Here is a 24297-nt window from a genome sequence, read left to right as displayed (position 1 = left end):
GGAAACATCGCAAACACTTGTGACATTTGCCGTGGATCACAGGAGATTGACAGGTCACATTATTGACCTTCATACCATTAGGAGGGGCATAGAACGGGTGGGCACAAGGCAACATTTCCCCTTGGCGCAGGGATGAGTAACGTGTTGGCATTTATGTGAGTGCCATGAGCTTCACAGCTGAGGTGCTGAGGACCTTTTGGACAGAGTAATGTGGGGCACACTGGCTGAAAGGGCGGTGGAGGTTCCAACCCCCCTAAGGTGCAATCAGTCTTTGGCTGTGCAGCAGCGATGCCATGGCATGTTAGGCCATGGGGATAGTGGTCACAAATGGGATAAGGTGACTTTGGAAGGTGGTAGAGACGCAATTCCTCAAGGGGACGAGGGACCTTTGTCTATGACCCACACATCAGAGTGTCTCAGTCTGTGAATGAGCAGTGTTGCTGCATTAACGATTGCAGCAATCATCAGTGGTTTGGATGATGGGCAGACAGAGTGGATGGGACTGTGACCCTCAAATACCTCGTCGGTGGACCCCAGCCTCGCTGCCCCCGGCCGCCCTGGCCGCCTGCCTCCTCCCCAGCTCCATGGCCTGCTCTTCAAAGGCCGTGAGGCGCTGGAGCAGGGTGTGCCCACCTCCAGTCCTCTGGCGCTCCTGCTGATTGTGTTCAGTTTTTGCCTGCAGAACAGAGAAGAGGATTTATTGGGGCTGATCACTCATGTACTCTGCACGCGAACGCCGCACCCCAACCACAGTGGCCCATCTGAGGCCTCCAGTGGCTCCTGTCCACACTACTGGTGATGAATGCCCAGAAGATAGTATGGCTGGTCCCAAACCTCTCCCCCAACGGACACCTTGGACATATTCGGCGTCCATCACTTTGAATAACACACGGGTCTTAGCGCCCATGGCAAGGAGGCGCAACTAGGTGCGGCGCCGATGCCAGCAGATGGCACTTGGCCACGACATCTTGAGGCTCCCCTTCCACCATCTCATCACCATCAATATGACATGTGTTGGAGTTCTGAGTATGTGTCTAGCGGCCTCTTCTGCAGGTCGCCCCCAGACTACTCAAGTGCGATAAACACCGACATATGCTGCGGGGAGAACCCATCTTCTCCTCAACCACTAAGGCTGATGTAAGCATGGTCAGTACCCGTTCGCCCACGCGAGTGCCAGATGCCCAATGCAGTAAAGGCTAAGGCTACCTTCTGGGTCAAATGGCCAAGGCCAACATGGTACTCACCCTTCCAGAGCACAGCAAATCATTGAATCTCTTGCGGCACTGCGTGCCTGTGTGCCGCACATCATCATGGGTGCTTACAGTGTCACCAACCTCCTCCCAAGCCTGCCTGGTGACATGGGGGGCCCTCCTCCTCCCATCATCCGGATACAATATATCCCGACGGCTAGACACCTCTTGAAGGAGGACAGCAAGGCATGCATCGGAGAAGTGAGGGGCACACTGGCCTCTCCTGCAGCCTGCCCCCCTCCTCCTGCTCCTGCTCCTGTCCTGTGACAGCTGCCTCTCTCTCTCCCCGAGTGGACATGGTGCACTGCCTCAAGCAGTGGCCACTGTTTATGCAGGCTGCCAGTTCCCCATTGGAACCAGCAGTCTGAGCACGCCCGCCTCCACGACTATTTTCCCATTCTCCACGGAAGTCGCTAACCCGCTGGGCGGGCCTTAATTGGCGCAGCCCGTTTCGGCGGTGGCAATCGGCTGCCCGCCCACCGCCAAGTTGGTTGGGCCTGCCTACCCATCAAGGGCAAAATTCTGGCCAATGTGTCCTAATGCCTTTGCTAACTAAATGAATCCCTGGGCTGCTTAACCATTGCAATTTTCAACAGTGAGAGATTTTTCTTGCAAATTATCTTCATATCATGTTGCATAAATATTAGTATACAAAAGATGATCATGTTTGTCTGAAATACCTGTGTCTGCTATTTTAATTAATTAATTAATCTGTAAAAATTTGGTTCATATCGCTGTTAAAATAAAATAATGGACAAAGGAATTCTGCACACACTAATCATTTATGCCCTTATACTCGCTGAGAGTAATTTCACGATTCATTTCTTGAAAAATATGTTAATGCCATAAAATATGCATGATGTAATGGTCTGGCTAAACGCAATGTTGAACTAATTATCACAGAATCTTAAGGAAAGATCATATTGATGGAACTGATTTTGTTTCATTTTTTAAATGAACATGGATTGTAGGATCACAAGTTCTTTAAAAGTTGACTTTTGGCATGTAGATTATTTATGTGAAGAAGAGGACTCTGAAACATTATGCAGAAACTACAAATCAATTACTTTAACTTTGTAAGTTTCCTTTTCATACGCCAGGCTTTGGTCCTTAGGATTGCTATTAGCTTCTTCTTTTCTTCTACTTCTTCCAAAACCTTGGCAAGTTCACCCTCTGACAAAAAATCTTCGCTGTCTGATGAATTTGATGATGAGCTGCAGCAAAATAAAGGGAAAATAAAAGGTGTACCAGTTATAATCAACTCACATTCTGGATGCAGCTCAGGCTAATTATTGGGGTGGATTTTCATCTTTACTGCCTGAGTGTTAAGTATCACCCAGAGGACTGCAGAAAGGAAACACAAACTCTGACTGGGAGGATTGCATGCTTCTTACAGCATCTGCCAAGTTATCTTTCCATTCATTTCAACAAGTCAGAGCTTAGGAACCACTGCTGACATATACTCATAAAATAACTAAAGGTTTAATTAAATGGGTGTACAAATTTGACATCATTAGCCGTAAAGAACATGCACAGGTTTTATATACGTTATTGTCTAAATAATATTACACAAAGTTTTATTTAGTGATAAATTAAATATTTCATCATTGGTAAGGCTACGATGCATGTTACTGTTAACACAGAGGATCGTCCAGCTTTCTAGCTTCAGGCCGACAGGTTAATTTCACCACTCATTAGTTTTCCACAGAACGAAAAATTATATCGTTAAGTCGGACAACAAAATGCAATGCTAAAGAAATCTGTGAAAAACAGAATACTATTTAAATTACTGCTGTACTGCTAGTAGCAGCCCAGAACATTAAAAAAGCAGCATTAATGCCTCGGGAAACCCCTAGAAGCATTTTTCCTTTTATGTTGCTATGGGGTAACAACAGCTAGTGGCAAATAGAAATGGGTGCTGCCAAACTTGCTGAATGCTGAGGCCAACCATTTTTCTCACTGCAGGCATGCTAAACTCTCAGCCCATTTATATAAGACAGTAGCATAGAATTGCTTTCCTGGCTGCACCAACCTGGGAAAAGGTCAATGCATAGAAAATAAAAGTCACATTGTGTCAGCCTTGGCTCAGTGGTAACACTCTCACTTTTGAGTCAGAAGGTTGTGGGCTTAAGCCCCATCCCAGAAATTTGAACACATCATCTTGGTTGACACGTCAGTGGATGAGCTATACTGTCAGAAGGGCTGTCTATCATGAGACATTGAACTGAGGTCTTAACTCTCCTCTCAGATGGATATAAAAGTTCCCATGACCTTATTTGAAGAATAGCAGGGGTGTTCTTCTGATATCCTGGCCAATTTTATTCCTCAGCCAATATAATTGCTGTCAGTGAGAGTTTGCTATGTGAAAATTGATTGCTGTGTTTCCCTATATAAACAACAGTGAAATACACTTCATAACTACTTCATTAGATGTAAAGTGCTTTGGGATGTCCGGAGGTCATAAAGGTGCTATATAAATGCAAGTCTTTTCTATTCCTTTGAAACACAGAGCAGCCTACAGTCGCACAATTTAAATAAGATTTTTCACCAAGATGTTGCACCAGACAATTGTGCTCCAGTGGTCAATCATGATTCAAAAGTGCTTTATTGTCCAGTTCAAGTAAACAATTTGTGTTGCAAACAAATAAGTCTTTTTCATTGATTAAAGATTTGCTGCATATGTTGGACTTCTGAAATAAATATAGAAAATCATGGAAGCTCACAGTATTTCTGCCAACATTTGAATAGAGAAAATTGTTTAATACTCTAGGTCAAGATCTCTATCAGATTCCAAAACGTTAATGGAAAGTTACATCCAAAACAGTAGTTACTGACAAACCTTGAGTGTATTTCCAACATTTTCTATTTTTATTTGGTGTACTTGAAAATTGTAGCCCTATCGCAATGAATAAAAATCACCCTCCGACCGCAAAGGGTGCTTCTCCCTAAAAATACACATCTTTGGGACCATATTAACATGTGCACAGGAAGCAACAGAATCAGAGGATCTATTTTTTGCTGACTCCTTATAACCATAATTGAGCACTTAATGCAAAGTACAAAATGTGACAGCTAGTTCTCCTCCTCCCTTCTTATTTTCCTCATTCCCTTATTCAAAGATAGAATATACCACCTTTCTAATTTTATTCTCTTCTGATTCAGTCATGTTCCATACATTGTGTGATGAAGTAGCAAAGAAAGTTGCAATGCCCTTCTGTAAGTATACAAAGAACAAAACTATATCCTATGGCCAAACAAATATATTATAGGTAGTTAGTATTTACCTCTCTGTCAAGTGATTCTTTTGCATTAACTTGGGCTGTAACTTCTGACTAGCGTTGGCAAGTGCTGCCCCGCAGGAATTAGAAGACATAAATGCACATTTACCTGGTCGTGAAAATTATGCTGACCCTTCTGTTTACTGAAGCTGCTTGGGGCCTACATTGAAAGACTCCTCGCAAGCCCCAAGCGAAGTGCAGCTCCGATGGATTCAAGGAGGCCATGCCCCCATTATTACGGCACTTGCTGCCATAAAGCAGGTAAGTTTAAAGGGCCAGGGAAATTGACAGGCCAGGAAGAAGGTAAATCTCAAAGGTAAGTGGGTAGGATTTGGGGGGAATGGGGGGGTGGGGGGCCGTGTCCAGGGTGGGGAGTCAGAAGTACCTGGGAAGTGGGGGGTGTATCCGAGGTCCGGAGAGGTTGGGGGGAGTCGGAGGCCTGGGGGAGACGTGGGGCGGTCACAGATCCAGGGGAGGGTGGGGTGGGGTTGAGGACAGGGGAGGGAGTGGGGGGTGGGGGGTCGGAGCTCTAGGGGGTTGGGGGTGTGGGCTGGAGACCCAGGAGTGGGTTGGGTGTGGGAGGCAGTGTCTGGGGTCCAGGGAGGGGTAGGGGGTGTCCAAGGTCAGGGGTAGAGGTTGGTCGGAGGTCTGGGGGGGACGGTTGGAGGGGGTGGGGAGTGTCGGAGGTTAGGGGGGGTTGGGGGTTTCAGAGGTCATGAGGGTGGAGGGTGTCGGAAGTCGGGATTGGGGTTGGGGGTTGGGCGGTTCAGGGGCTGGGCGAGTTCCTTGGAGTGGGGGATGTCGTGGGTGTTAGGGGGAGTCCCGTGGGGTCAGTCTTGATCTTTACAAAGGACACCCAGAAGGTAGAAGAGATTTTAATTCTTCCAAACATTTCTGGGTAACTATTGGTATATTGATGGCAGCACCATCCGAAGTTTGTGATTTCAGTCGCATTTTCAGATGGTTCCCAGTGCAGCGCAATTGTCCAGAGAAAGTGTGCACTTCTGGGCTATTGCCATGCAAACTCTTACCTGGGGACTTCCCAGAGGCAATCCCCAGTGCACCTTTGGGTTACCCCCCCAAATCCAATGCTGGGGAGCTCAAATGTTACGGCCCAAGGGGGAGGCGATGGCATTGTGGTATTGTCGCTGGACTAGTAATCCAGAGACCCAGGGTAATGTTCTGGGGACGGGTTCAAATCCCATCACAACAGATGGTGGAATTTGAATTCAATAAAAATCTGGAATTAAAAATCTAATGATGACCATGGAACCATTGTCGATTGTTGTACAAACCCATCTGGTTCACTAATGTCCTTTAGGGAAGGAAATCTGCCATCCTTACCTGGTCTGGCCTACATGTGACTCCAGACCCACAACAATGTGGTTGACTCTTAAATGCCCTCTGAAATGGCCTAGCAAGCCACTCAGTTGTAACAAACCGCTACAAAGTCTCAAAAAGGGAATGAAACTGGATGGACCACCCTGCATTGACCGAGGCACCAGAAATGGCAATCTCAGCCCTGCCAAACCTGCAAAGTCCTCCTAACTAAAATCTGGGGACTTGTGCCAAAATTGGGAGAGCTGTCTCATAGACTAATCATGCAACAGCTTGACATAGTCATCCTCATGGAATCATATCTTACAGATAATGTCTCAGACTCCACCATCACCATCCCCGGGTGTGTCCTGCCCCACGAAAAGGACAGGCCCAGCAGAGGTGGCAGTGCACAGTGATATACAGTCAGGAGGGAGTTGCCCTGGGAGTCCTCAACATCGACTCTGGGCCCCATGATGTTTCATGGCATCAGGTCAAACATGGGCAAGGAAACCTCTTGCTGGTTACCACGTTCTGCCCTCCCTCAGATGATGGATCAGTGCTCCTCTATGTTGAACACTACTTGGAGGAAGTACTGAGGGTGGCAGGGGTGCAGAATATACTCTGGGTGGGGGACGTCAATATCCATCACCAAGAGTGACTTGGTAGCACCACTACTGACTGAGCTGGCCGAGTCCTAAAGGACATAGCTGCTAGACTGGGTCTGCAGCAGGTGGTGAGGGAACCAACAAGAGGGAAAAACATACTTGACCTCATCCTCACCAACCTGCCTCAGATGCAAAACAAAAACAGAATTACCTGGAAAAACTCAGCAGGTCTGGCAGCATCGGTGGAGAAGAAAAGAGTCGATGTTTCAAGTCCACATGACCCTTCAACAGAACTGAGTATAGTCTATAGTATATAACTATAGTCAGTTCTGTTGAAGGGTCATGTGGACTCGAAACGTTGACTCTTTTCTTCTCCATCGATGCTGCCAGACCTGCTGAGTTTTTCCAGGTAATTCTGTTTTTGTTTTGGATTTCCAGCATCCGCAATAATTTTTTGTTTTTGCCTCAGATGTATCTGTCCACGAGAGTATCGGTACGAGTAACCACCCTACAGTCCTTGTGGAGACGGAGTCCCATCTTCACATTAAGGATACCATCCATCATGTTGTGTGGCACTACCACCGTGCTAAATGGGATAGATTTTGAACAGATCTTGCAACTCAAGACTGGGCATCCATGAGGCGCTGTGGGCCATCAGCAGCAGCAGAACTGTACTCAAACACTCATGGCCCAGTATATCCCCCACTCTACCATTACTATCAAGCCAGGGGATTAACCCTGGTTCAATGAAGAGTGCAGGAGGGCACACAAGGAACAGCCCCAGGCATACCTAAAAATGATGTGTTAACCTGGTGAAGCTATAACACAGGACTACGTGCATGCCAAACAACATAAGCAGCAAGTGATAAACAGAAATAAGCGATCCCACAACCAACAGATCAGATATAAGCTCTCAATCTTGCCACATCCAGTCGCGAATGGTGGATGATCCATCTTGGCCTCCTCCAGAGGTCTGCAGCATTACAGATGCCAGCCCTCAACCAATTTGATTTACTCCACGTGATATCAAGAAACAGTGAAGGCACTGGATACCGCAAAGTCTATGGGCCCTGACAATATTCCAGCAATAGTTCTGAAGACTTGTGCTCCAGAACTTGCTGCGCCCCTAGCCAAGCTGTTTCAGTACAGCTACAACACTGGCATCTACCCGGCTATGTGGAAAATTGCCCAGGTATGCCCTGTACACAAAAAGCAGGACAAACCCAACCCGGCCAATTACCGCCGCATCGTCTACTCTCCATCATCAGTAAATTAATGTAGGTGGTTATCAACAGTGCTATCAAGAGGCACTTGCTTAGCAATAATCTGCTCACTGATGCCCAGTTTGGGTTCTGCCAGGGCCACTCAGCTCCTGACCTCATTACAGCCTTGGTTCAAACATGGACAAAAGAGCTGAACTCCAGAGGTGAAGTGAGAGTGACTGCCCTTGACATCAAACCAACATTTGACTGAGTGTGGCATCAAAGAGCCCTATCAAAGCTGGAGCCAATGGGAATAAGGGAGAAAACTCTCCACTGGTTGGAGTCATACTTAGCACAAAGGAAGATGGTTGTGGTTCTTGGAGGTCAGTCATCTCAGCTCCAGGGTATCATTGCAGGAGTTCCTCAGGGTAGTGTCCTTGGCCCAACCATCTTCAGCTGCTTCATCAATGACCTTCCTTCCATCATAAGGTCAGACGTGGGGATGTTCGCTGATGATTGCACAATGCTTAGCACCATTCATGACTCCTCAGATACTGAAGCAGTCGATGTCCAAATGCAGCAAGATCTGGACAATATCCAGGCTTGGGCTGACAAGTGACCAGTAACATTCACGCCACATAAGTGTCAGGCAATGACCATCTCCAACAAGAGAGAATCCAACCATCGCCCCTTGAATTTCAATGGAATTACTATTACTGAATTCCCCCACTGTCAACATACTGGGGGCTGCCATTGACCAGAAACTGAACTGGGCTAGTCTTAAAAATACTGTGGCTACAAGAGTAGGTCAGAGGCTAGGGATCCTGTGACCAGTAACTCACCTCCTGACTCCCCAAAGCCTGTCCAGGAGTCAGGAGTCTGATGGAATACTCCCCACTTGCCTGGATGAGTACAGCTCCCACAACACTAAAGAAGCTTGACACTGTCCAGGACAAAGCAGCCTGCTTGATTGGCACCACATCCACAAACATTCACTCCCTCCACCACTGACGCACAGTAGCAGCAGTACGTACTGCCTACACGATGCACTGCAGGAATTCACCAAGGCTCCTTAGACAGCACCTTCCAAACCCACAGCTATTACCATCTAGAAGGACATGGGCAGCAGATGTATGGGAACACCACCACCTAGAAGTTCCCCTTCGCCGTTCCTTCACTGTCACTGGGTCAAAATGCTGGAACTCCCTCCCTAACAGCTCTGTGGGTATACCTACACCACATGGACTGCAGCAGTTCAAGAAGGCAGCTCACCACCACCTTCTCAAGGGGAACTAGGGATGGGCAATAAATGCTGGCCCAGCCAAAGAAGCCCACATTCCGTGAATGAATAAAAAAAATCTACTGTAATATAGGCACAGTAAAGAGCAGCCAAATACCTGGAGGATTTTCCTTTCTTCTTCTTGTCCTTCCCATTGCCTTTTCCACCCTTCTTATTGCCTTTATTGTTTGCTTGTTTCTCCTTTTTATTATCTTCATCCTTCTGTTTTTTGTTTTTATTGTTTCTATTACTTCTATTATTATTGTCACGCACTGTGTTCTTTGTCGTTTTCTTATTTTCTCCTTCTAGTTCACTGTCATCATCACTTTCCTCTACTTCACGATTCTTTTTGTTTCTTGTCCTTGAACTTTTAGCTGTTTCTTTGTTTTCTTCTTCACTTTCATCATCTTCATTATTTTTGTTGCTCTTTCTTATCCCATCCTGAACCCGAGGTCTCCTTCTGTTATTTCTTTGTTTGAGTCTAGCATCTTCTTCCGAACTATCCTCTTCATCCTCAGATACTTTAGATGGTTTTCTAGTATTTTGTTGCTTTCTATTCTTCACTGGTTGTTGCATGTCTTCTTTGTCTGCATTGACAGAAAAATTACATTAGAACCAGAACATTTTAAAACTCTTCTAATGACTGAAATGGCAGAGTAGCTGAGCAAATCAGACCAGAAAGTCTCAAGTTTGATTCGTATCTGAGCTACAGTAACAGATTTCAGTCAAGATGACAATTTGGTTGCTATAATTGTCCTCAATTCCCCGGGGGAAAAGAGCGGAAAACCAACCAGGGTTCCCTCTCTTCTGATTGCAATCCAGCTTTACCCGCTAGAATTTGTGACCATGTAGATTTCAAGTGAGGACAAGATTAGGCTTCACCGTCATCTGGTCCATAGTGGAACAACTCAGTGTCTCGGCTTACTGATGACGTAAAGCTCCTTGGACAATGTGCCCAATCACTTACAGAACCAAACCCCAGTGTGAGTCAATATTTACAGGAGAGAGGGAGATCATAAAGGGGGAAAATAATTGGCCAAAAAAATCAAAAGATACAGTTATTATGATCAAAATAAAAGCAAAATACTGCGGATGCTGGAAATCTGAGACAAAAACATAAAATGCTGGAAAAACTCAGCAGCTTTAGCAGTATCAAAGCAGCTCTGAAGAAGAGTCATACGGACTCAAAACGTTAACTCTGTTTCTCTCTCCACAGATGCTGCTAGACCTGCTGAGTTTTTCCAGCATTTTCTGTTTTTGTTTCAGTTATTATGATCATTCAGCATGTTTGTTGCAGAATACCGGTTGAGCCTCAATGTTAAAGAATACAAAAAATCAGAATACAGCAGATTTTACTGTAGCTATAATATAAATGAAAATTCAAAATCACATCATATCCAAAGTATAGCTCAAGTAAACATGATAGATTTGAATAAAGATCTTTTAGCTCTTTTATTTGGGGCTAATAATTTCGGATATCTTTGGACTGTAATGTGCAAAGGATTTTAGGCAATATTTTTATCTGAATTAGCATACATTTACCACAAGACATATTGGCCCAGATCTTCTGCTCTCCAGCGGTCGTACCCGGAGGTACCCCAGAACATACTCAGGAGTACCCTCCGGAGGTCCCCACGCACTGACTACACAGAAATTGCCCGTGACGTTTCAACTTCCATTGGGCAATTACCCTGCGTCTGGAACCCTCCAAAACTCAGATTTAAAGTTGGAAGGCAGAATATTACACTTGGCGTGCGGAAGCAAGCCCAACACGCCCGAATGTAAAATGACGCGCAATGACATCGGGCGAACGGTTAGCGGGCGGGTGAAAAGGCCAAGCGGCCTTTACATTTTTTAGGAAACCTCATCCATGGGCGGGATGAGGTTCCCTAAAACAAATAAACATCAAATAAAAATTTTATTTTTGAATTAAAAACATGTCCCAGCTCATGTGACAGAGTCACATGAAGGGACATGTTTTATGACAATTTTATTTCCTTTATTTTTTTTTTAAACAATGCTTCATCTCCCTGAGGCAGCTCCGTGACTCAGGGAGATTGAAGCACTCTTTCTTGTGCATGCGCAAAGATTACACTTGGCCTGCTCACCCTCCCCCCCTCCAACCCGCACAGCTGCCACTTGCGTTCCACGCTGGGGGGGTCCTTAACTGGCCGCCACTACAGCCCCCGCCCACCCCCACCGAGCACCCCTGCCAAGGGCAAAATCCTGCCTGTAGGCTTCAGATGGTTCCAACTTACTTAGCAGAATAGTTACCCAGGAAATGTTAGAAGGATTAAATTCAGTTCTAACTCCTGGGTAACTATCATACTGAAACCGCCTCCCTGCCACCCCCACCGACCCCCACAGGACCACCTAACTTCTCTGCAACCCCCAACTACCCGCCCAACACCCCCAACCTCCCCTCCATGCCCCAATTACTCTCCCTACCCTCAACTACCCACCCAACCATCCGTCTACCCCCATCCCCCCTCCGACAACCCCCAACCAACCCCCCAGTTCACCCTACCCCTCACCCACTTACTTTACACTCTTACCTTCTATCCTAGCTTGTCAAAGTTGTTGGGACATTTAAACTTACTGGAATACGGAAGCCAGTACTGTAAAAAGGGGCCATGGCTTGGCTTCGCCTGAAGCTCCTACACCATGAGGAAAGGACTTCAGGATTAGCTACGATGCACATTTCTCAGCAGGCCTGGGTCAGAAGTCTGGGCGAGAAATGTGGAGCTCCAGTGCAAGGTAAGAAAATAGGAATGGAGTGGAAATCTGACGGTGATTACCACTCCAAGGAAGATTCGGCACATTATATTCCAATGCCATGTAACGAAGAACTAATTTAAATTTTTACAACATCTTTCACATCTTTAGAGCATTGTGAAGCACTTCAAAGCTAATAAAGTACTTTTGAAATGTAGTCATTATTGCAATGTAGAGAAGTATACTGTGAATTTGTGCATAAGTTAAATAGCCAGATCATTTGTTTTAGTGATGTTGGTTGAAGGACAAATATTGAATAGGGCGCTGGTAAAACTCCCCATTCTCCATCAAATAATCTTATAGGATGGAAGATTTGACTGTAAGGAAAGGTTTAACAGACTGGCTATGAGTTCAGAGAAATGTTTGTTATGTGGAAACCAGATAGGACTGATATTACATCCATACTTGTTATTTTCAGTGATATTGCTGAATTGAATAGAACATTTGAATTGAATAGAACTGTTAATCGCAGAAAACTTGTTGAAATAAGTGGAGGCAGATTGAAACCAGACAGATAATCACAGCAGGGCAGAAAGAAGTCCTATATTGCTAAGCCAATGGAAGACAGCTTGAGAATATGCTAACCAACCACAGCCGATCAGCACCCAACTAACAATCGCCATCCTGAAGAAGATTGTGCAGGAGCTCTTTGAAAAACTACATTCTATATGTAAACTCCTGAAAAAGTCTCATTCAGGAGCACTCAAGAAAGAAGACAGAAGATATGCTCTGACAAGGAGCGCTCAAAGACATTCGGTGAACCAAGCAAGAAAATCTTGGTCAAAGATCCCTCCTAAGCGACCTACAGTCATCTCAGTTTGACCACCTGAAGGGCAATTTAATTGAAACTTTTGTTTAAAATTCTCAATAAAGGTGTTGGATTTAACCTGAAATTGTGTCAACTATAATTCTCGGTCTCCAAACTTAAGGAAGAGGTAAAATTACCTACATAACTAAAGAGTGATGTCTCCTCCAAAAAAGCACCTCCAACAATGCAGCAGCCTCTCACTAAAACACTGAAGTGTCAGCCTAGATTATGCACTGAAGTCTCTGGACTGCCATTTGAAACCACAACCTTCTGACTGAGAGGCAAAAAGCACTAACATTGAGCCAAGGCCAATATCTTATTACTTAAGGCTAATGGGATTCACTGTTTCAATGTTTGAGCAAAGATATCTTTTAGAATGCTATTGTTAGGTATAATTATTTTACAAGATTAGTTTTTAGAAGGCCTATTGTTGATAAACCAATGTCAATTTTTAAAAGAAGTAATCATGTTTGGCTTACCATCATCATCATCATCTTCGTCTTCTTCTTCTGTCTCAGTCATTTCATCAGCATCTATCTCAATTCCAACTGCAAATGACATTTTGAAGTTACTGAGAGGCTTTTTTTTGATTTGTTGCTTTGATCATTATGCAAAACCATAAAGTGACTTGAATTTTGCTTTATTATTAACAAATTTCCACTATTTTGCATCCATATAGAGAGCAAAGTAAGACCTAACTAAACTTTTACAAACATGAATCCAGAAATTGTGTTTCTTTGCGACACCAATGCACTCACAAGCACAGAGAGAATGGAAATTCTGGAAGTTCATTCCTGCGCCAGTTCAGCTATAGGACCATGGGTGGAATTTTACGGCCGATCCCGCTGGTGGAATTTTACGGTCCCGCTGAAGTTAATGGACTTTCGAATGGCTCGCTGCATGTTACTGCCTCACCCCCGCTGCAACTAGGCCATAAAATTCCACCCCATGTTTTGCATTGGATCTGCTTTGGGAATGCAAGACGTTTATGGTTCTCCGTAGCATGAGTTTCATTGAATATAAACTGTGAGGGGGAGGTGAGGTTGGAGAGGAGAGCCAGCAGGGGATAAGGTGGGTGGATGTCCTTACTTTCCCAGAAATCGTGCTACTTTGTCCCATTTGTACAGTGCCTTTCTGATATACCAAAAAAAAGGTGCAGCAGAGAGACTGATTGGTGCCACAGCCCCAAGGAGCTCTTAAAGATGAAGACATTATCCCCATATACAACTTTAATTACCTCCTTTCTTGGTCGTTATTATGCCAGATATTTTTTTAATTTGTGAGGTTCTTGAAATTTTTGTGTACTTCCTCTTACTTTGACGCAGAGAAACCATTTATTTTGGAACTTGACTTTTGCACCACAAAACATCCAGCCACCTTGCCTGTTCAAGGCATACCTTGAACGTTGCCTTAACAATTCCGCTACCTTGTCTCAAGATTGAAGATGGAGAGGAAATAGGCCTCTAGCAGCAAAGGGAGGGGACACTATAAGTCCGAACAAGAGGCATGGCACAGGAACTTATCACCATCCCAGTTGCTAGCCAAAGTGTATTGTAGCACCCATATGCTATAAATGGCACTATACAAATACAGGAGAAGTCCCCTCAGCATGCTGGCAGCACAAAATTCATTGCCAGGAGAAAACATATAATACTTTGCAATACCTGTGGCAAATATCAATGTTTACAACTCTTTTCACAAAGTAGAATACTAAAAGAAGTTAATGTATCATTAGCTGCACTTCATTGACTTCTAACCCTGGAACTTGTTTGCATATTATGCAAAATGCAGCTGTGTTCTATGTCGTTGCTTCTACCAAGGTGGGAAGCTGACTGCCCCTATGTTAAACACAGAAAATGGTTGCATGCGTCACACCAGAAAGCCAAATGTTTCCAGTTTTAATGACCTGGATTTTGCATTCAGCAGCAAAGTGATGGTGCTCACCGTTAACCTTGAAGGAAACTGCTTACAAAAACCTAGCAATCTCTGTGATGTGAATTTCCCCTTTCCCAACATCCGTTTGAATGTAGGTATTCCCAAGTGCCCAGCAACAGTGGTGTCATCAGGCAGGGTAAGCAGTCAATCACATTGAAGTAAGAAAAATGTACTGAATTTTTCACTTACAATTGAAATTTTACAGAGCAAATTAAAAGATTAGAACATATACATGGGATTAAAACAGAGGTTGAAATATCATAAACAAATGTAAAAAAAGATTATTTTAGAACTGTGAACTTTTTGCTAATAATGGAACGATTTAAAAATTCCACAAATATAAAATTTGTTTTTCAGGATCAGTGACACTGTTCAGCAGTAATTATGAATTTAGCATGTCATTGAAAACCCAGTTACACGTCATTCACCAAACTGTAACTTTTTCAAAGGTTTTACAGTCAGGCCAATAGCATAAAAGAACAAGTTTTTGTCTGGTCAGGAAATTCTACTTAATTGCAGTTTGAGAAAAATTCAAAGCACACTCTACGAAGAAGCATAAAAGCACTGACAGCATCTTCTTGATTTCCATGTTTAACTCTGCATGTGTGGACTTCATAAGCTGCTGTCCATTTCAGAGAAAAGAAAAAAAGGATTTGCATTCATACAGTGCTTTTCATATCTTAAAATGCTTTACAGCCAATAAAGTACTTTTTGAAGTGTAGCCACTGTTGTAATTTGAGAAATGTGGCAGCCAATTGTGCGCACAGCAAACTCCTACAAACAGCAATCAGGTAATGACCAGATGAATAATAATGGTGAATGCTCGCAGGTAATGTCATTACTGTCTCAAAATCCAGGCGTTTGAGTTTAGCTCTAATTTTGGAATTCATCTTTCATGAGTTATTCTGAGGCCTAATCAGGTTTACCTTTAAATTTAAAGATTTACACATCATAAATTATGGTAATAACGAACAACAACAAGGACTTAAATTTATACAGCGCATATACCATAGTAAATTGCCTCAAGGAGATTCATAAGAATCATTATCAACAAAAACTGTCAACATTTTTGACACTGAGTAACAGAAGGTATCAGAACAGATGACGACTAAAATATGATCAAAGAGATAGGTTTTAAGAAGGATTTTAAAAGAGGAGCAAGTGGTAGAGAGGTGTAAAGGTTTAGGGAGGGAATTCCAGAGCTTAGGACCAAGGCAAGAGAAAGCATGGCTGCCAATGGTGAAGTGATTAAAATCAGGGATGCGCAAGAGGCCAGAACTGGAGGAATGCAGTGATCTCAAAGGCTTGTAGAGCTGGAGGTGATTACAGAGATAGGGAGGATTGAAGCCATGCAGGAATTTGAAAACAAGGATGAGGATTTTAAAATTGCTGGCTGGGGAACCAGTGATGGTCAGCAAACACGGGTGTCATGGGTGAATGAGACCTGGAGCGGGTTAAGATACGAACAGCAGAGTTTTGGATGAGCACAAATAAGGTGGAAGATGGGAGAACATTGGAATGGTCAAGTTGAGAGCTAACAAAAGGGATGAAGGTTTCAGCAGCAGATGAGCTGAGGCAGAGTCAGAGTTGAGTGATGCTACAGAGGTGGAAGGAGACAGTCTTGGTGATGGTTGGATATGTGGTTGGAAATTCAGCACCAAGGTTGTGAATGGCCATGTTCAGCTTCAGACAGCTACCAGGTTTGAAAATTATAGACAGCGAAGAGCCAAGAACAGCGGCAACAGTCATCCCAACATTTAGTTTTTGTTTTCGCAATGGCCTCACTTCTCCTATTGCTACTATCACTGAAAAGGCAATCTCTTATCATTTCCTTATATCGTTGTCTACCCTTATTTCCATTCCACTTTCCAAGCCCACTTCTAAGAAGGTCTGGCGAAGTACATTTAAGAAGGACCTTCAAGAGCAGGGCACCACGAGGGCTAGAGCGAAAGGGGTTGCAATGGACCGGGGACGGTGACGGAGTTTTTTAGCCCATTGTCCTGCACGGGACTGGAGGAACTAAGTCTAAGGAAGTCTTTCTGCATCTGGCCCTGAAAAAAAACTTGCCCTCAAGTCGCTTGCTACACTGCACTTTCAAATTCCCAACTATCTAACCTTTGGCCTACAATTCATCATGACATTTCTGCAACTTCAAAATCACACCTTTTCCACCACATTAAATGTTCTTGTTCCCATTGGAATTATTACTCTCCCTCATCCTAATTGATCCCCCTGGTTTATCCCTCACCTCCACTTCCTTATGTCTACAGGACGGAGATTTGAACAGCTTTAGCAAACAATTGATTCATCCATTGCCAGAACCATTTAAAGCATTATCAGGTTGTGCTCTCCATCACTAAAACTAGTCATTATTTAAACATTAGGAATGGAATGATGATCCCTGCCTTCTCTTCACCACAGACTGCCTTCTGAAACCACCCTCTCCTGCCTCTTCCACCCTCACCTTCGACAATAAGTGTGAGGCAGTTTTGTCACCAAAGATCAAGAACATCTGTTCTACTGCCTCTGCCATTTCCCTCCCTTCCCCAGCCCTTCAGGCCAAACTTTCCTAAATGTTCACCACTGCCCTAGCCCTGAACTCACATCTTTTGCTTTTAATTTGACCATTGCTAAATCACAACATCTAATCATGAAAAACGAAAGGTACAAATGTCAGGAGAAATAAATATTCTTGGGCACAGCCAATGGCCAGAGATACAGAAAATACTATGAGAAAACAATTTTATAAGTTAAATAATCAATATTGTTCAGGTAAATAAAAAAGCTGCAACATTGTGTAATAAAATAATTTATTATTACTTAATTATGTAGTTAGTAATAATTATAGAAGATATTCATTCTTTGTGAACATACATGACTGAAACTACTTCTCACAATTATGAAAAGCTGTTTATATTAGAAAATGCAAACCTTCGCCACCTGGAATCATAGAATGATGGCATCATAGAATCACAGAAAGCCATTCAGCCCGTTGTGAATATTATAACTCTTTGGCAAAACTCCCCAATTAATCCTACTCCCCTAAACTTTCCAATGCTGTGTATTTTTTCCCCTTCCAAGTATCTATTCAATTCCCTTTCAAAAGTAACTAAGGAATATACCTCCACTATCCTTTCAGGTAGTGTATTCCATGAAATTAACAACTCACCATACAAAAAAAATTTCATCATGCCTTCTCTAAGTTTTTTGCCAATCACCTTAAATCTATGTCTTCTGTTTACCAAGTCTTCTGCCACAGGAAGCAGTTTCTACATATTTATTCTATCAAAACCATTCATATTTCTGAACTTCTCTATTCAGTCTCCTTTCAACTTTCTCTGCTCTAAGAGGAATAACCACAGCTTCTCTACCCTCTCCACATAAATGAAGTCCCTCAACCCTGCTAACATTCTAATAAATCTCTTCTGAGCCCTATTGAAGGCACTGACATCCTTCCTAAAGTATGGTGCTCAGAATTGAACATAATTTTCCATAAAGACCTATTGAAGTAGAAGGCAACGGCAAACCACTGCAGTACCTTGCCAAGCATAACCATTGACCGACACAGAAGCCCATGGTTGCCAATGTCCTTTCCAGGTATGGCACCTGGAGAGAGAGGCCTATTGAATGTTTTATAGAGGTTTAGCATAATTCACATGCTTTTCTACTCTTGGCTGAATTTTGTCAGAACTGCAGCAGTGCCCTTGGCTGGGACTGACAGTGGGATCTAACCCCCCTGTTGCCGCACGACAGTACCCAGGGGCGTCTTTTTGCCTGCAGTGGGAAATTGACAGGCTGCCATGAGGGCCAATGTCTAATTGAGGATGGCAGCCCACTCCTCCACCTCAGAGCTGCCGGCCCAATCAGGGGACCAGCAGCTCAGTGGCCTTGGCAGTGCCACTGCTAGCAGTGGTCACTGCTGAGGCTGCAAAACGAAGGAGAGGGTGCCTCAATGGTGAGCCCTCGATGACCTAAGTTAATTTTCATTAGGCAGACAACGAGGGCATTGGGGGGAAGTCTCATTTTGCAGCAGTGACACAGTTTCCATTGCCTGTGGGGGGTGGTGGTGGTTGGAGAGGTGGAGGGTGGGGGCGTCCTCCAGTGGGGGATGGGCAATTAATTGCATTCATTGTCTGGTGGGCAGCTACACCACAGATGTTCCCACCATTGGTAATACGCCATGGCAGCGGGAAGAAGCCTTTGCCCACCATTTTTCCAGCACTTCCACCTCTCAGCCAATCACCATAGGGCCAGAAAAATTCAGCCCTACCTCTATTAATAAAGCCAAGTGTCCCATACATTTTATACACCTTCTCAACTTGTCCTGTCACCTTCAGGTACTACCGTAGCTCTCTACATTCTTGCACCCCTCTTTAAAATTGGATCACTTAGTTTCTACTGCCTCTTCACACCAAAATACATCACTTCACAGTCTCATGCCCGCCTGCTATACTTCTCATTGTTTACTACATTTCCGAGTTTCCTGCTATCTGCAAACGTTGCAAAAAAAAACACAATACCGAGACCCTCCAGTCTGAGAAACACCACTACTCTGCTTTCTGTTCCTAATTTGTATCCACATTGCCACGGTCCCTTTAAACCCATTGGTTTAAATTTTGCGAATAAATCATCCTTCATTAGGATGGCCGGTCATTAGAATGACAGGTTAAGCCGTTGTTGTTAATTGAGGGGTCACCTTCCCAGTTTCAAATAATGAGAACGAATATGGTCTAACCACATACAGAGGTTAATTTGTTCAGGAAGTCCATAATGCTGTCCAAAAGAAGATTTAACTTAACAACTGACGCAACGCGATTGCTCACCAGACTCTGGTGGAGGAGAAAAGTACTTTATCGACGCATAAAACACTCACCCCTTTCCAAATCTTCATGGTTTTTGTTCTTGGCCTTATTCGTGTTTACCATGGTCACCTCGTTTCACCAGCTTCTCAATAAAAGAAATGTTTCTCCTGGTTTGTACTCATATGATCTCTCCAGGCGTCTTGTGTGAAGACCGCTACACAAAGAGCAGTTGGTGCTAGGGTGGATCTGACACCAATATCTCCGGCTTCGCTGGGCTCCCGGCTCTGCTGCCGCGCTCGTTGACAAACTGGATCGTATGTGACCCTGGCCACACGCAGAGGGGATGCGCGACAAGGCGAGCAGATTCTTCCTGTACTCGGCACACACGCTATCTGCCGTTCAACATTTGAGTTAGATTAGCATCGCATATTGCTGAGCAGTCCAATGTTTTGCTGGATAACGTTTCTTACGTAATGGATTACCCGTTTTTTCTTTTAAACAGGAAACCATAGTTTTCGGGGCTGCAGGGATATTAGTGAAGTAGCAAGAGGGCCAGTAGTTTTAAGTGTTCACGACATGAGCTTGGAAAAGAAGCAATGAGGACATGAGGAGAAAGATTCTCATGCAGCCAGAGGTTGAGGTCTGGAATGCACTGTCTGAGTGTGATGGAGGCAGATTCAATCAACGCATTCAAGAGGGGATTGGATTAGTATCTGAAAAGGAAGATATGCAGAGTCAGGGGGGATAAAGCAGGGGACTGGGATAAGGTGGGGGTGGTGGTTCCGCTAAGTGCATTGCTCATTTGGAGAGCCAGTGTGACACAACGGGCCAAATGGATTCCCTCTGTGACTTCATAAAATGTGAATTGACAACAGCACTGTGACATTCACAGTTAGGGACAGTGCTATTTTAATTGTCTGCTCCCGAGGCAATGCCCATCACAGTGAACAAAACAGAGCCCCTTCAATCGTATAACAAGCCTTTTCTCCAACATACATTGTGAATCATGGGCTCAGTAATGAACCCGAATTCTGAACTGAACGGAGGATATAATCCCCCACAGAAATGGGCAATATGGATGCAAGCAGATTTGTTCAGTGGGGGCTGGGGACACAAGACTAGAAATGAAGGTACAACATCAACCAGCCTCAGGCTAATTTAGAAAATTGGAAGTAAAAACAGAAAATGCTGCAAGTGCTCAGTAGGTCTGGCAGCTTCTGTGGAGAATTCTGATGACAGGTCACAGACCTAAAACATTAACTCTGTTTCTCTCTCCAGAGATGCTGCCTGGCCTGCTGAGTATTTCCAGAATTTTCTGTCTTTATTTCCGATTTGCGCCATCTGCTGCATTTTGATTTGTGTTAGAAATTGGGATGCTTTATTCTTACAGATCTTAGAAGATATTTTTCCTCTTACTCTTGCTCTCTGTGCCTCTCAGAGACATTCTTTGCCATCTTTGTATTTGAGTTTGTCATCAACTGTCCTTCTTACTCCTTTATCTCCTCTTCTCTGTATGTTTACTGCTCTATATCTTACATACAGTTGTCTAGCCAATGTTGCATTGGAACAGAGCAGAAAGCTAGACCGTAGGGCTGAAACAGGGAGGGAATGGGGCCTAAAGACTATGTCTGGCTCCATTATTAATATTAATTGCTAAAGGATCTTCTGTGACATTGCTCAGTAAGGCAGGTATGAAGTCCTTGTTCTGAAATCCTCTCATATCACTTTACATTCTTATCGCTTGCTAATCACTCAAGCAGTCCATGTCCAAATGCAGCAAGCTCTGGACGATATCCAAGTTTGAGCTGACAAGTGGTAAGTAACATTCAAGCCACACAAGTGCCAGGCAATGACGATCTCCAGCAAGAGAGAATTTAATCATTGCCCCTGACGTTCAATGACATTATCATTCCTAAATCCCCAACTATCAAATTCCTGGGGTTACCATTGACCAGAAACTGAACTGGACCAGCTATATAAATATTGTGGCTACAAGAGCAGGTCAGGGGCTAGGAATCCTGTGGCGAGTAACTCACCTCCTGACTCCCCAAAGCCTGACCACCATCTACAAGGCACAAGTCAGGGAATACTCCCCAGTTGCCTGGATGAGTGCAGCTCCAACAACACTCAAGAAGCTTGACACCATCCAAGACAAAGTAGTCCACTTGATTGGCACCCCATCCACAAACATTCACACGTCCACCACCGGTGTGCAGTGGCAGCAGTGTGTACCATCTACAAGATGCAGATCTGGAACTCACCAAGGCTCCTAAGACAGCACTTTACAAACCCACAACCACTACCATCTAAAAGGACAAGGGCAGCAGACACATGGGAACACCACCCCTAGAAGTTCCCCTCCAAGCCACTCACCATCCTGACTTGGAAATATATCACCGTTCTTACACTTTCACTTGGTCAAAATCCTGGAACTCCCTCCCTAACAGCACTGTGGGTGTACCTACACCACATGGACTGCAGCGGTTCAAGAAGGCAGTTCACCACCTCCTTCTCAAGGACAACTAGGGATGGACAATAAAGTTTGGCCTAGCCAGCGAAGCCCACATCCCATGAATGAATAAAAAAACATAATGCATTGCAATGTCCTTTACTGTCAGTTCCTTGTCGACTGTCCTCATAATAACACAGATATCTTGTGAACCATGTTGTCTTTTATGGTTTACGCAGTCACCACTAGCATCTGACTGTCAGTTTCATTATCTTGTTGCAGTCTGCATATTCTCCACTGTGACATCAAGACAAATGTTAAGTCCTGAATACTACCTGCTAAGCATTCTTTGTGGAAACCCTGCAACACTTATGTTTCTTACCCTTTAGTTCTATCCATGTGATGTTTCGGTCCCCTTCAGCATGCTCCTGCTGATTTCTGCCTTGATTGGGCGATTTGTGTTTCAGTGGTCAGTCAGCTTTTGATCATTGTGTTCTCTGCCATGCCAGAGCAGAAATTTGAAAAGTAACTGTAACTGCAACAAGGCTTGAAGAATGGCAAGTTGTGGGTAGCAGAGCCTACGTGTGTGTTAGGAACTAGAAATAGTTTAAGTAAGTTATATTTGTATTTGTGGGTGTTAGGCATGAATTTTAATTTGAACATCTGTATTTTGTGAGTTAAAAGAATGAAGCCTGAGTTTTGGTTTCACTTTAAAAGATGCCTGCATTTTTAATGAGTTTTATGACCCTTGAAGTGGAGAGCTGCATTATTAAGGGGGACAGGTAGTAGTTTAGGGAAGTTAAAATAAAGCAGAAAAAAACTGTGCTGTTCCCTAGCAACAGGGGTCCAGGGAAGGAAGCCCCACACACATAGACAGACAGAGAAACCAAAAGTAGTTTGAGTTCAGTTGGTCAGTGTGCTCTAAAGTTGAAACCAGCTGCCAGGAGAAGCTGGACAGGAAGGAGCTGCAGGAAACAGATTTCCCCAAAGAACAAAAGAAGAGGGGTCCTGATAAGACCTTCTAGTCAAAGGGAATAAACAGGGATTTGGAAAAGGTCCTGTTAAGTGAAGTTAAGAGTGAAGAGCAGAGAAAGGCTCCAAGCTTAAAAGGAGAAGCTGCAGGAAGCATTTTTAAAGCAATATAGGCTTGCGAGAAGCCAGAAGATCCAAGGAGACAGCTAAAGGTCTGTAACTGTTTACTATGGGCTTGTGAAGCAGTGATGTTCTGTTGGCATGGCTGAGTCAGTGAGAGAAAGTGCATGGAAAGACGCTTGAAAGTACGTGATGATCCAGGAGAGCTTGAAACCCTGGCAATGTACCTTGTAGAAGGCATCCGTGGGAAAGCATCAGTTTGGGAGAAGATTCCAAAGCGAGTTCTTCAAGAGTGGAAATTGGAAACCCTTGTGAAAGATGGAGCTCAGTAAGACCATTTGGCTCATGGTGTGCAAGCGTCTGGGGGAAGCTGATGAGAGATCTATAGCATCTGTTTGGGGTGGCATCTGTCACTTGGTTTCAGAGTGTGGTTTGTCTGACCACAGGCTGCCTATCAGTTTATATAGATTGTATACTTGCTGTGATCATAAGAGTATAAGATGGCTCTTGTAACCTGTGTTATCCTTACAAATCTGTCTATATCTGTAAAGGTATAGTTGTGGGTAAAGGAGTATTATAATATAGTTCATCTTTTCTTGCTTAATAAATGTATTATACTTCAATTAAAAGTTCATCAGCTGACTCCTGTGACTCTGTTCAGTAGCCATTCTCCACATATCTAAACAAAAAATGAAAGTTAGCATCTCTCAAGCTGGGTTCCACCCTGGCTTGTCCAGTAGTAACATCAATTGGGATCATAACACTGGGATCACACTGGGATCGGCTTGGGAACTGGGCCTGGGAACAGTGTCAGGCTGAGCAGGATTCAATACAGTGGGGCAGGATTTTCTTTTAAATTGGTGCTAGAAGCAGGATGAAAAGAATGGGATTGTCAAATGGATTAGTTGGATTGATATAGCAGCAACAGGCTTTCTGCTGAATGATGCAAAAGAATGTATTGCCAGCATGGACTGAGGAGCAGAACTGGGTAACAGGTTGGGCAGCAGGGCAGAGCATGTAGAGGTGGCACAGAGCAGGATTGATATGGAATTTTACAGTGGAAGATGCCAGGAATGTGGCACTAGTGGGTAGAATCTTATCCCCTTTAAAAATAATTGATGGGGTGAAACCATTTAAGGGTACTAACGCTGTCCTTGCTGGCAATGAACCTGTCGGCATAATCTTTCAGGAGGTGGCCTATTAATTTTCCGCCTCCAGGTCTGCAGTGAAATTAAGGGTGGCAAGCAGGATCCTGAGGCTGCAGGCCCAATCAGAGGCCTCTCCATTGTGAAGTGCCCTCTAAAGAGGTTTGAATTTTAAAAAAGACTCTAGCCAGGGCTGCAGGCCGTCACTGTGGAGGGGAAACCCCCTCACAAGATGGCTGGCTGTCACCGCAGTTCCCCACTGATCAATGCCACTCTAGTGGAAGGCATAAGAAGAGAAGGCCTCACGGAACACCTCCCCCAACCCCACCACCCCGGACCAGGCCAGCCACCAGAAAG

General features: G+C 44.2%; 2 protein-coding genes across 2 annotated transcripts in view; one reads left to right on the top strand and one right to left on the bottom strand.

Moving 5' to 3' along the window:
* The window catches only part of tmc2b (transmembrane channel-like 2b), a 146152-nt gene extending 126564 nt beyond the window's left edge, over positions 1-19588 (bottom strand). The window contains exons 1-4 of the mRNA XM_078557940.1: positions 19326-19588; positions 12997-13065; positions 9053-9521; positions 2318-2464 (exon numbers count right to left, since the gene is read on the bottom strand). Coding sequence (XP_078414066.1) covers positions 2318-2464; positions 9053-9521; positions 12997-13065; positions 19326-19377 — 737 coding nt within the window. The 5' untranslated portion in view covers positions 19378-19588. The remainder of the gene's footprint in view (positions 1-2317; positions 2465-9052; positions 9522-12996; positions 13066-19325) is intronic.
* LOC144695939 (AN1-type zinc finger protein 5-like) overlaps positions 1-24297 on the top strand; it is a 506091-nt gene that overhangs the window by 132463 nt on the left and 349331 nt on the right. The gene's annotated exons all lie outside the window — the stretch shown is intronic.

The sequence above is a fragment of the Cetorhinus maximus genome, chromosome 2, assembly GCF_964194155.1.
Source record: "Cetorhinus maximus chromosome 2, sCetMax3.hap1.1, whole genome shotgun sequence".
Lineage (NCBI taxonomy): Eukaryota > Metazoa > Chordata > Chondrichthyes > Lamniformes > Cetorhinidae > Cetorhinus > Cetorhinus maximus.
The sequence above is the reverse complement of the archived record's forward strand: the minus strand, read 5'-3'. Positions and strand labels throughout refer to the sequence as shown.